The 13,891-nt window shown below is 40.7% G+C and overlaps 1 protein-coding gene across 1 annotated transcript in view; it reads left to right on the top strand.

The window, feature by feature from the left end:
• Positions 1-13,891, top strand: part of LONP2 (lon peptidase 2, peroxisomal) — a 63,649-nt gene that overhangs the window by 7,867 nt on the left and 41,891 nt on the right. Inside the window, exons 3-7 of the mRNA XM_019731868.3 lie at positions 773-904; positions 2,085-2,207; positions 3,181-3,344; positions 4,593-4,687; positions 7,819-8,077. Coding sequence (XP_019587427.3) covers positions 773-904; positions 2,085-2,207; positions 3,181-3,344; positions 4,593-4,687; positions 7,819-8,077 — 773 coding nt within the window. The remainder of the gene's footprint in view (positions 1-772; positions 905-2,084; positions 2,208-3,180; positions 3,345-4,592; positions 4,688-7,818; positions 8,078-13,891) is intronic.

The following is a 13,891-nucleotide window of genomic DNA, read 5'->3' as shown; positions in this document are numbered from 1 at the left end:
AGGTGAGAAAAAGCGGGCCTACCATGTGCCCAAAAGAAAGGGGAACCTTTGCCAGTAGCCCCAGTGACTGTCCCAGTTACTAAAAGCGTGCCTGAGCTTAACTCTTTTAACTGCAGGATATGTCCTGAAGTTGTTTTTATAAAAACCATTCACTGTCAGTGCTCAGATTCCAGTTAATCCACATGTTCTACTAAAAAACAGTATTTCAGCTGCTGATTGGTTAACAGAACAGCATCAACTATGTTAAATTTCCAGGATTTAATAATTATACAGTGATTATGTAAGAGAATGTCCTTGTTCTTAGGAACAAAGGTCATGGTGTCTACAACTTACTCTACAATGTTCAGCAGTAATTGTGTGTGTTGCCTGCGCGTGCGCGCGTGTGCAGAGAGAAAGCAAATGTAGCAAGCTGTTAATTGGTGAATTTAGGGTAAGGATCTGTAGGCGCTTATTGTAGTATTGCAGCTCTTCTATATTGTAATAGCAAGTGTAATATTTTTAAAAAATAAAATTTAAAGCCACAAATTTACAAAACCTTTAACAAACGCTCGTGTTATCTACTTTTGAGCCATTTTTGCTTTTCATTCTGATTCACATTTTGAAAGTACTTCTATTTTCGTCTGAGGCCTATAAAGCATCTGGACTATCATAATCAACGATCTTTCAAAAACTAAGACTCGGGGGCCCAAACATTAAACCTGTGTGACAATCTGATTCTTTAAATTCAGAAATAATGCCGATTTCCATAAAAAGACTTTCTTGTCCCTTGCAGTTGGTTGAAATGTTGGATATGTCCGTCCCTGCAGTTGCTAAGCTGAGACGTCTTTTAGACAGTCTTCCGAGGGAAGCTTTACCGGACATTCTGACGTCTATCATCCGAACAAGCAACAAAGAGAAGCTCCAGGTAGCGTCCTCTCCTTGAGTACTGAGCTGCTTTGTCGCTTTCCGTTTGGCTCTAGGCAGTGAGTAAGTTTGAACCTTCAGGTAAGAGATGCTGGAGGCTCCCAGAAGTGGTTAGAATGCGTTCACGCTGAGATTGGCTTTACCTTTTTGTGTGCTCAGACTGCTCGTCACATGATCCGTACTCGCAGTTGGTCCATTTATGGGAAAAGTTAAAGCGGAGAATAATGAAAAAGGTAGCTTTACGTATGTAAATATACTTTGTCGCACTGGTTTTTAAACATGTGGAGCTGTGCCTCTTCCCTGGGGTGTGGGCCTGCTTTATTAGAATCCTTGGTGTTTCTTATGGAAACCACACCTATGGTGCATTTTCTGTGATTTTCAGTTTCTATTTCTCTAAAGTGAAATGAGTTTTAAGGACACTTGAAAAATAATCCAAGTGCAAAATCTGAGATTTGTATTTTTCCCCCAAACCATAGAAGTTCTGTTGCTCACTTATTTTTATATTTATAGTATTGTTAAGCAGTCTGCTTTATTGAATCTTCCCAGAACGTTTAAGTTCGTTTTCAGTGAAACAGTCCTCCTCATTTTATCAGTTTATTTAACACTTAAATCCAACAAGGATAATAGCAAGTGCACCTAATACAAACGGGTTGTGTGTAAACACCAGAATTCAGTTAATCAGTCGGAGCAGAAGAGTGGGGTCCTGGAGTGAGCTGGCTGCGGGCACGGGCGGGTGTTACCCTGACGGGCTGGGGAGCCTTAGTGACTCAGACATATGGTGGGGGGCGCGGGATGCGTAAAACTCCTCGTCTCGTGTGTGTAAAATTTAATCATTTGAACCTAGAATTTGTTCAGGCCTAATAGGTGGGTACATTCCGACTTCAAGAGAATAATTCCCAAAGAGAGTTGGCATAAAATGTGTGTTTTGTTCTTGCTCATGGCTTCATTTTTTTAATAAAAGCTCAAGGTGCGTTTTTTCTTGGTGTTTTTAGGATTCTGGTATCCATGTCGAACAACCTTGCTGGTTTGATAGAAGTTGATTTGGGTGTTAGCCACAATGTAGCTGTGAATACTGCCAGGGGCTGGCTTTTTTACGTGACAATGAAGTCACGACTCTGACTGCCTTCTCTTTGGAGATGGGTTTCTGAGAGAGAGATGCTGATGGACTCGCGTTTCCTTAGATTTTAGATGCTGTGAGCCTGGAGGAACGGTTCAAGATGACCATACCACTGCTCGTCAGACAAATTGAAGGCCTGAAATTGCTTCAGAAAACCAGGAAACACAAGCAGGATGATGATAAGCGGGTAAATGTTTCTTTTAATCCGTTCCGCTTAGAGCTGAAATGTGCTCTCTAATAGCAGGGGGACACTGCGGAAAGAAGTACTTCGTCTCAACAATGGAATAACTGTTTTTTTTGTTTGTTTTATAAAACTACAATTTGTTTACTGCTTTGTTTTTAACTTTTTACATTTGAATATTAAATAGGCAATTTCATAGGTTAAAAAAAATAAGGCTTTTGACTTAAATACCGGTATATCATTTTGCTCCAGTAATGGCTGGAGTTCAATTATTATGTTAATGATGGAGAATTTCAGAGAGCACATAGGTCATTTTTAAATACGGTTGTTTAAAAGATGGTTGTTGGGCTTCGAAGAACAATTTCAGTACGATGGAGACCGGCCCCCCTACAGACCGTGGAAATGGCTGGTCCAGGCAGGGAGGTGATGCTCAGAGCCACTTGTGGGAGAGCAGAGCCTCGCAGGGAGGTGCATAAATGGCAGGGGGTTAACTGGAAGGGACCCTGCGGAAGAGCAAGGACTTTGAAAGGACGAGGACTTCTGTGTGTTGACAAGAATAGAGCCCACGTTAAAGACGTTAGAAACGCTGGAACGGAGGAGGAAGAAGGGCATTTATTCGGTTGCCAAACTGGAAGTAGTGATGTCCACGAGGCACATAGTGGCCGCAGCAGTAGCCCCAAGGGAGGAAACTCGTACATGTTTCCATTGTTTCTAGTAGCCGGCCCTTCAGTTTTTCCCTCATATAGTAGGTAAACCTGCACCAAGGAGTCGTCACCTGATCTGGGGCTGCTTCCTGAGTTTTGCTGCCTTCATACGTCTGTGTGCTTCTTAGTTGTCATGCTGAACTCGGTCATTCCCTAAAGGTTTCGGCTCGGGCCCTACAAAGGTTTATTCAGCACCACTTCTAGCTTTGTGTAGCTAGGGACGCATTTCCCTTGTATTTTGAAATACAGTTTTACTCTTCTACTTTCGACTTTAGGTCATAGCAATACGCCCTATCCGGAGGCTAACGCACATCCCAGGTACTTTAGAAGATGAGGATGAGGATGAAGATAACGATGACATTGTCATGCTGGAGAAAAAAATACGAACATCGAGTATGCCAGAGCAGGCCCACAAAGTCTGCGTCAAAGAGATAAAAAGGTAAACTGTAGAAGCGGTGCATTCATTAGCGCTTTCCCTTTGCTTATTAATGTTAAAAGTTGTCGCTCATAGAAACAAATCTGCTACTTTGGATCACAAACTGATTGGTTTTGTATTTTCTGATCTTTCTCCTTTTGTATTTAGTGTAGCCACTCGATCCCTCTCATCTTTGCATTGTCAGTTCTTACCTTTCATGACTTTCCAAATTCTCAGGTTATAGCTGTGATCTGTGGCATGCTTTTCCCGCCCCATTCCTCAACCAGAATCTGATTCTTAAAACCTTCTTAGTACTGCGGAGTTAACCCCCCTTTCCCTAATCTGTTCCTGAAATGCTGAGTATAAGTGATACAGCTCTTCCCCCTACAGTATGCTGTCACACATGACGCTATTGTGACCGCCTTTTCATTGTCTGAAAGAGTAGACCATCCTTTGTTTAGACATAATGCTTGTTTAGTTATCATTGTGTTCCTTACATGTCCTGTATTCTTTGTTAGAATACAAACTCTAGAGGGCAGGGACTGTCAGCTTATGGATTGATTACATTTTCTGGGTACATTTTCTGGGTAATCTCAGAGTTAAATAGAAAGCCACTTTTTTATTTACATAGTTGTAACATTATAACTCTATTGCATTTTCTTGTATTAGTGAATTATAATGAACCAAACTAAAGATTTGACTTTCTGAGGTTCACAGTTAAGAACATTAGTAAGTGTAGTTGAGGGATGTTTGTATTGATTCAGACGTTAGTTCGTAAATATAGAGCGTCTGTTGTGTACAGAACACTGTATAGAGGATGGAAGTTGCATTTTTTAATTAAATATCTGATGTTAACTTGCTTATATGAGCTAACTTGATCTCTGATATGAAAAATATGTATAATTATTGTGTTATGCATGGTTAGGCACTTAAATCTGATTGTTATAAGAAAAGCAATAGATAAATGTGACCTGAGACTGTCCCTGTGAGACACTTGCACTGACAAGGCCATGTTGCAAGGATAGAATCAGTGACAGTGTTCCCCACCCTCCCCCACTTTGCAAGTATCTATTTGTGTTTTATAAATGTGTTTTGTTTTGTAACATACTTACAAACAAAATAAATGTTTTATCAACTAGATTTTTTAAAACCTTTTCAGATTTGTTTCATCAAATATGTATACCTGACCAAGAAATGGAGATAAGCTTGGTTTTCTGTTTGTATGGAATTCTTTATTCTTGAACTTGTTTGCTATGTATTCTTTCCTTACAGACTCAAAAAAATGCCTCAGTCAATGCCAGAATACGCGCTGACTAGAAATTACTTAGAACTCATGGTGGAACTCCCTTGGAACAAGAGTACAACTGGTGAGCCAACAAAAGGACACCTTTTTTGCAGACTAATTGTGACTCTGGAAGCTCATGCAAATTCTGTTGAAATACCATTGGTTGTCTTACTGTTCCATTAGTTCTTGATGACAATCATTTAGAGACTGAACTTGCATCACCTGGGTCTTGGGCTCAAACAGGAAAAGAAGGTGCTGCATGCAAGTCCCTTTTTCCTGCTTTTAGAGGAAGTAGGCTTTTCTGTCGTTGGTGAAGTGTGTGTTCTCAGTGCCGACCTGGTTGAGGTGGTCTTCCCCGAAGTCACAGCTCCCCAGTGCCCACCTTTGGCGTGCAGTGGCTCTATTCTGTGAGACTTGGAGGGGGCCCTGCTCCCTGAGCGTTTAGACCTGGGAAAGAAAGTGATGTTTAAGCTTTAGAGGCGTTTCACTGCTGTGCTCTCACTTCCTCCGCCAAGCTTCCACATTGATATATGTGTGCAGGCATTTGTGTCATGATTTGTGACCATTTTCAAACCCTGTTGTTCTCGCCTTTGACAGCAGGACTAGTGAACAGTGTGAGGGACGTCTAGGTAACTGGTAACACCAAGAGTCTTATTTTGAAATTTTGGAATGTTCTCAGTAATGTTTTTCTGCGTGGCAGGGTTTGTTTTAGCTCATGACTTAAGAGAAATGCAGGGTGCACGTAGCATAATGGCCTGAGACTATGAAAACTACAGATCTAAGTATTTGCCTTTAGTAAGTTGACCTCAGCTTCCTCCCCTCCCCACTTGTCCTAGTTATAGAGTGAGATTAATTACTAACCAGGAATTTTTACCAGGCTTATGCAGTGTAATTGTAGAGATTTGGGGGCAAACGTTTATTTGAACAGAGAGCTGAGTGAGTCCCATTCTTTAGGAAAATAACCAAGAAAATATAAAAACAGGGCAAAGCAATTATTAAACAGTTTAGAAAAGGAGGCCACCCCCACGTGCCAGAAACTACAAGAGTTTCTGCAGAAGTTGCGTCAGCATTAGAGGTCATAGCACTCGTGTACCCATCATGAAAGTACTTCCATTGTATAGCGTTTCAGCAGAGAACTGAGGGTGGGTAGATTGTGGTATAATAGGGAGTCACATTGCGTTCCTAAACCAGTGCTGTATAGGAAGCAGTAGGTCTAAATAAGTGTTGTGAGTATAGTTATAAAACCAGAAAATGTCTTTCGTAAGTTTTGAATGAGATGTTCACCTAAGTAGAGGTCATCAAAATCAGAAAAGAAAGCAGAGAGAAAGAGTTGGAGGAAATCAGTTTTCTAATTTTTACCTTGAATAGGACCCAGTAGATACCATTTCAAACTTTCAGCTATCAATACAGAAATAGATGTTCAAGTGAGTTTTAAATGTTTTACGTGTAACCACAAGTATTCAAGAGAGGAAGTATGCATTCTGAATCATTGAAAAGAATAATCAGAAAATATAGTCCTGTATAGAAATGATACGAAACAGTAATTTATATAACATGGAAATTATCTTTCCTTAAAAGTTGGAAAGAACTTGCTTTTTAAATTATCTTTACTTGGCATATCTTGGAAGAAATTCCTTCACAGTGTTCTTTTTTTCTAAATTACCTTGAATTCTGTTCTGAATTTACTAAATGTTAATCAAGAATGGCTGTTACATTATAGCAACTGCCTTTTTAGGTACAAAATGACATTTCAATGGAAAGATTTTCTCCTTGGACATAGTGATATCATAAATATATCAATAACCTAATATTGACCCATGGTTGTGTAACTAAAATAAATCCCACTGGGGCATTTTAATATTTAGATATACAGAATGGGATTGGCCCGGGGTTCTCTGTTAACTGTGGTAAATTTTAGTGCCAGGGTTAGCATGTAAACAATTGCAAGACTTTCTTTCATTTATTCATATTTATTGGTTCGGTTCTGAAGCCAAGAAGGGGGAAAGAAATTTTCTTCTTCCCTTTCCTAATCTCTCAGCCGGAACTCTCAATAAAATCAATTAAATTACATATATTACAGTTTAGCTAGGTTTTTGTAGACCAAACTATTATTTAAGGTCATTTTTTTTTTCCCTGTTGGAAAACATAGCAAGTTCCAAATACCTGATTGAAAGAGGACTTGAGTGTGTTTCTGTCTGTCTCACCCTCTTCTCTCGCTGTCAGGACGGTCACGTGGCTGTGGCGTATACCCTAGCTGCCACCCAGCTGGTGAACTTAGCTTGGCACCATGACCTGTGTTTAATCTATGAGCATTTAAGTGCTGAAGCACATGAGGAAACCTGATGCGAGCTTGGCTTCAGAGACGGAGCCTGATTCACACGTCTCTCGTGAGACTTTAGTCAGTAGAACTTAGGCGGTTCTTTCGGTCTTAATTTTTTTGACCCAACACTTCTGCTTACAGAAGATCAGCTGAAGGACAGAATGACGGATATGTGTAGAGATTTAGTTACAAGGGAGCGTGGTGAAGACTGCTCTGCAACTAACGATTTAGACAACCTAAGTGGTCAGCAAGTTACACGAGTGGATAGTGAAGTGGTGGAATATTATGTAGCCACTGACGTGTCACTGAAAAATATATTTGACACTGAAAGATGCCCGCAATGTAGTAAGTGAGAAAACATTTTACAAAACTTGAAGGCCTCATATAATTGCCATTTTGAAGAATAGGTATGTAAACATACACACACCCTGGAATAACACCTACCAACATAAAGGTCAGGATGCTCTCTTGGGGGCATGAGATTATGGATGACTATTTCCTTCCTTTTTGTTAATGTCATCACGTTTTCTGGAATGAGCATATATTATAAAAGTAATAAGGAAAAAAAGGAACAAATGCCAGCACAAATAGAATCTGTAGAAATTATGTTTCCATAGAAATCATGTGTATCTAGAAAAGCATTCCAAGCAAAATGATATGAGTATTAACTCTGATTTTTAATCGTGTAGTACCTACAATTTCTGTAGCTACTAGATCTTCTTAAGCAAGAAAACCAAGTCCGGGTCTCCCTAAAGACTTGTTTAGAAGGAGCCATGTCTGTTCTTGTTACATCTTTTTCCTAAAAAATATTTTGACTCTCACAAGCCTTGAAAGAAATCCTTCCATTTAAAAATTCCATGTGCTCAGGTTATTTCTGTTGGGTTATTTGACAGACCGTCTGGACATTCGAGCAGCCCGCATTCTTCTGGATAATGACCATTATGCCATGGAGAAACTGAAGAAAAGAGTTCTGGAATACTTGGCCGTCAGGCAGCTGAAGAACAACCTGAAGGGCCCGATCCTGTGCTTTGTCGGCCCTCCCGGAGTTGGTAAAACTAGCGTGGGAAGATCAGTGGCCAAGACGCTAGGACGGGAGTTCCACAGGATTGCGCTCGGAGGAGTGTGCGACCAGTCTGACATCCGAGGACACAGGTAGACACTGCTCTCGGTTCAGTCTCTTATGCTCCTTTTCCGTTGACTCCATCCCCACCCCCATCCCCCACCCCCACAGGCTCAGACATAATGTACACCTTTTTCTGAAAGGGCTGTTTTGATACCTGAATGGAAGGGACATTTACCATACTTCCCGGCTAACCTGTCCATCGTGGGACACCCAAACGAACTTTGCTGTTTGTATGCCAGTGGATGGCTGGTCTATGCCTCAGCTCTCCTGGAATCTCATTTGCACACAGTTATAAATTAGTTACGATTAGATATTATGATGTCTTCCCATGAATTTTGGCCCAGTAGCATTTCTTAAGTATTGACCTATATAACTCTTAGAATTTAAAAAGTGCGTGCAGTATGGCTAGGGGGCAGAGACCTTTGAAGACAAATTTGTTAGGTTTGTAGTTTAAACTTCCTTTTACGAAGCCTGGTTTACAGTATGAGTGAGTAATAAGGAGAAAGATTAGGATAATTATTAAGGCTTATCCTTGCATTTTTGACACTTTCTGTAAAAGTACATTAAACTATTAAGAACTACGTCTGATTAACCTGACATTATTGTAATCAGATTTGCATGTTACATTCATTGTTTTGTTCTCTGTGGTCTCTGTTGCTCACATTGGAAGATGCTTTGGGAAAACATAAACCTGTCTCACGGTGTCGGTTCCATAGCAACTGCAAGCTGTGAGATCACATGCTGATAGTATCAGTGTTAAAAGAACATTTGAAAATGTAGAAATCATGAACTGCTTATAAAAGAATATGATGGGGCCAGCCCGGTGGCTCAGGCGGTTGGAGCTCTGTGCTCCTAGCTCTGAAGGCTGTCGGTTCGATTCCCACATGGGCCAGTGGGCTCTCAACCACAAGGTTGCCAGTTCAACTCCTCGAGTCCCGCAAGGGATGGTGGGCTCCGCCCCCTGCAACTAAGATTGAACACGGCACCTTGAGCTGAGCTGCCGCTGAGCTCCTGGATGGCACAGTTGGTTGGAGCGCGTCCTCTGAACCACAAGGTTGCCGGTTCGACTCCCGCAAGGGATGGTGGGCTGCGCCCCCTGCAACTAGCAACGGCAACTGAACCTGGAGCTGAGCTGCGCCCTCCACAACTAAGACTGAAAGGACAACAACTTGACTTGGAAAAACAAGTTCTGGAAATACACGCTGTTCCCCAATAAAAAAATAAAGATAAGAAAAGAATGTGATGGACACCCGAAACTAACATGTTATATACCAATTAAATCTCAATTTAAAAAAAATTTTTAAAGCAACTACTTAACTTCCATTGGAAAACAATGAAACTGAAGATAAAACTTCTCTCCTGTCGTCAAGATCATGTCCTCACTCCTAAGGCCGTTAAAGCAACCCAGATTCTGAGTGGGGTCTTGACGAGCTCACAGTGCAAGCAGTGAGCAATGCCAGCTGCCAGGGGGGATGTAAATGCCTCTTGCTGAATGTGGATTGAACATGGATTGTGGGGGGAAAATGAATACATGTGGGCTTTGATAACGTCTTGTTTTCCATTTGCCTCTTCCCAAGGTCACCGGCCTCAGGCAGGGATAGGAACCTTCACAGATTTTTCTATGAAAAATGGTTCTTTCTATTCTCTTTTAGTTGCTTTTTTACAATTGTTATGCATTAAAGAAAAATTATTCCAGGATTTTGATAAATAAGCAATGAGGGCTGAAGGTTAGGTCAGAGAATTGATTGGGGTCGTACTTTCTGGAAGTTTCAAACAATGTTTTTGTTACCTAGACTTTCTTATTCTCGCTTGTGCCACTAGAGGCTGTAGTTTGCTCTTGTAGAGAAATGGGCATCTTGGACCAGTCTTGGAGAAGCTGGAGCTCAGGCTTAAATCTTCTAATTTTTGCTGCAGATCTTTTGGGCGGTGTTCCCTATTCAAGTGACTTGATTCACGTGCTCAGAGCTGTTTTAGTTTATTTCTGCCTGTTGTCATCCGTAGCCGTAGTATTTAGGTATTACGGAATTTAGAGGATGAGTTTGTGGAATTGTCGTGAAATCAATGTCATGGGCACATGACATGTAGGCAATTTGTCCTTATTTATTTCCACATTTAGTAAAGCTTGGAAAGTACTTACTCGGTGACTGGCACACAGGGAACATTTGATGAAAATTAGCTTTAATTATTTTAATTCTAGATTCTCAAGAGGGCAAGTTTAGATTTATCTGTTTCATATGACTTTTTATAAAATTCAATCTGATTTTTAAATTGTACCAAAAATATTAATTTGTGTGGCAAAATTGTGGAAAATTTTGATGCCTGTTGGTGGGAAACAGGTAATGTCATAGTTCTCACCACTTATGAGTGTGGGGTGTAAACAGATCTCTTGTTTGAAATCTTTACTGATACTGATAGATACAAAATTTGTTCACTTTTTTCAAGTGAATGTATTTTCGTGTGTGTGACTGTTGTTAAGAGAATTGAGTCTAAAGAAAATAAGAATTTGTTTGGTAAAAGAAGGTTGTGGGGCCAGTCTGGTGGCTCAGGTGGTTGGAGCGCTGTGCTCCTAATGCCAAGGTCGCTGGTTCGATTCCCACATGAGCCAGTGAGCTGCGCCCTCTACAGCTAAGATTATGAACAACAGCTCTTCCTGGAGCTGGGCTGGCATAAGCTGCTGTGAGCGACCGGCCTCAGCCGGGGGTGGGGGCACAAGGCTCATAATACCAGCAGGGGCCAGGGAGCTGTGTTCTACACAACTAGACTGAAAAACAATGGCTTGAACTGGAGTGGGGTAGGTGGAAGAAGGTGGAGATAAATAAATAAAAGAAGGTTGTGAATTAGCCTAAAACGTGTAAACAGAAGCGTTTTGAGATGTGTTTGGCATGTATGAAGGCTGTGATCGTTGCCAGCTAAAGGCTATGTGGACTCGTCTGTGAATCACTCTGTTAGCCCGGTTTCGGTCCACCTTGCCGGGAGGTGCCCCGTAGCTATCACTGTGCCAGATGTTTCATTACACACCGCCTTGTGCCACTGGGGACTTAACACCCACCCACCTCTAAGTTATCAAAGCCGAGAGGCAATTTTTATTTGAAACCCTGTTTGAAAGCAGGGTGTGATTGTGGAGGAAAGAAGAGGTTGAGAGCCAAGTCCCTCCTTGTGTCAGAGGCCAGGGCTGGGGGAGAAGAGGAGGGGGCAAGGGGGGAAAGAACAGTCGAGGATCACAGCAGGACTATGGGGTGGAGTTTGTGGGAACAAATGGCTCCATGTGACAGTGGAGGCATTTTGGAAACGCCTAGGTCTTGGCATTTAAGTGTTGGTCATATGCTCACGATTAGAGTTCATGCCGAGTTTTGTTTTTCCTCTGCCTCTGAGTGGGCACCACTGTTGTGCGGTTATAAAATAGCCCAGAAAAAGCAGTGTTGTCTTCCTGCTTATTCTCTGGCCTTTGTCCCTCCCTTTCCTTAGCTCCCCAGGCAAGGAACTCCAGCCTTGGCCAGAAGTCGCTATTTATGTTCTGGAAGGTGCTAATAAGTTAGGGATTGATTTTAAAAGTAACCAAAGGGTTAAAAGATAATGAGGTGGGAGGCGGGGAAGAAAAAGAAAGACTTGGTTTACGTTGAAATCTTAAACTTAGAAGGTAACTGTCATCCATGACTAAATATTGGCCCGTTGTTTTTACTCCTGTTATTCTGAGTGGCTGCAGGCAGTCCTGTGTCTGCTCTATATTTCCTCCTGCAGGTTTTCAGCCTTCTCAGCTCTTCTCGTTTGGGTCTATCCATTGGGATTCTTCTGTCCACTTTTTAAGCCCATCCATCAGTTTTTCAAACTTACATTTTTATATTTAAATATCACATGTAAATAGTTTAAATCAGTTATATTTAATATAAATTAAATACAAAATAACTTCTTTTAGGATGAAGTTTTATGAAATCATGTTCACACAGTAATCTGTTTTTCGTTCATTGTTCCTCAGTGAAATATACCAGTTGTCATGCTGTATCTCAAGTTACTGTTGATATTAACTCTTTGGAAGCAGTTTACCAGCTGTACATCAGATAATAAAATTATGTCATTACAAGAAATCCTTGGCTCAGGTTTTAAACAAGATGAGAAGCAAACTGAACTTTTGCTTTCCACATTGATAAGTTTTCATGTTTAACCTGAGATGGTGATGTTTTAGATAAGTGAGCTGTTTCCTTATTGGTCTGTGCCGGGAAAAACAGCTGAGGCAGCGAGGCTTCATGCACTTGTAGCCTAGTGTGCCGGGCGTGTTGTGGGCTGCTCACTGCTCTCCTTAGAACCAGTATTTGCACAGAGCTCTCCTTTGCCACTCGAAAACTTAGGTGTATTTTAAGGCCTCAACCCAAGGCTTCCTCCAGTCATGAAAGTGCAGTCAGGTATGATCTTACTCTCCTCCACGCTGACCACTGGGTGTCTGTTGTGCCTGTGTAAGGATTAACTACTACAGGCCACTGGCACTTCTAATGCAAACAGGGCTTTTAGCATCTCTCGTATCTCTGTACTCCGTCCTATGACTCCACGCTGCTTAGCTCAGTACTAACCGTGGGTGCTTTGTGAATTCAACTAAGGCGAAGACATGATTACATTTTGGAAGTCATGCAGTCCTTTAGATGAGAGTGTGTCCACACAAATGCGTGTCAGAAGACTGAGGAATGACTCCTATAAAAATACCAGCTTTCTTTAGACATGCTGCATTAAAGATTATGTTTAGTTTCTTAAAGACTATTTTAATTTTTGAGATCATTAGGGTCTCTTTTAAGGCTTATGACTTTTTCCAGTTTGAGATACACACACACACACACACACACACACATATTTTCTTGGTAGAAAATTTGGAAAATAAAAGAAAAAGATCCTGTTTTTCTAACAGAAAGATAATCATTTTTCAATATTTTATTTCCTGACAGAATTTTCATTGGGCAGCTTTTGTCATTTTATTTTTAAGCAACAGAATTGAATTATACCCTTTCCACTTAACATTATAACATACATTTTTTTGTATTACAAATTCTTTGTAAATATCACTGTAAGAGTTCGCGTTATAGCCCATGAGAGCTCGTTAATTAAATAGGCAAGAAAAAGGGTTGGTAAATGCCTGTTTTGCTCCCTTCTCTACGTGCTGGAAAAGAGGTGAGTGACGATGCATTTTATCCCTGATACTTAGACGTCAGTGGCAGTGACAGGCCGACCAGCCTTGTGGGTTACGTTAGATGTGAAGACATCTAAGGATGGAGCAGACTAGTAGAATAATTGATTACCACAAAGCTGTAACTAGATGATACTGCAATTCTCTGTCATTGTTTTCTGAAGTCTAAACCAGGCCATTTTGGGAAAAATAAAAATGCTGACCTTGTAACTTAAAATGTTGAACTATGTAGACACTTCTGTTTTTGTGTATCTTATACACTAGTTGTATAGTCCTGATAAACCTATGGACTGCCGACAACAATTACAGGAAAAGTATGATTTTGTATATTCTTAGCTTGTGTACTTGAATTTTCAGAAAAGCTTCTAGGTGATCCCGTATTCGGGCCGGATGACAAGTAATTAAGTGATACATTCTTCGCAAACTGCCCTGTATTTGCATGTGCTACGTTCCTTTTTAGATGTTGTATTATGTGGAAGAACATGAAAAAGACTAATATTTCGTCCTCAAAAGAGTTGTAATTTATGAAAGAGTGCCAGTTTCATTTATTTCCTACCTATGCAGTTCTCAGGATGTTTCGGTGTGCTAATTTGTTTTTGTTTTGTTTTTTAAATAGTTGTATTTGGTGATGTTGAAAGAGAACATTCTTATTTTCTGTATTGCTACATTTTTCACC

The sequence above is a fragment of the Rhinolophus sinicus genome, chromosome 8 (genome assembly GCF_057876585.1).
Source record: "Rhinolophus sinicus isolate RSI-liver-muscle chromosome 8, RSI-T2T, whole genome shotgun sequence".
Taxonomy (NCBI): domain Eukaryota; kingdom Metazoa; phylum Chordata; class Mammalia; order Chiroptera; family Rhinolophidae; genus Rhinolophus; species Rhinolophus sinicus.
Note: the sequence above shows the minus strand (reverse complement) of the source record. Positions and strands in the feature narration are given on the sequence as shown.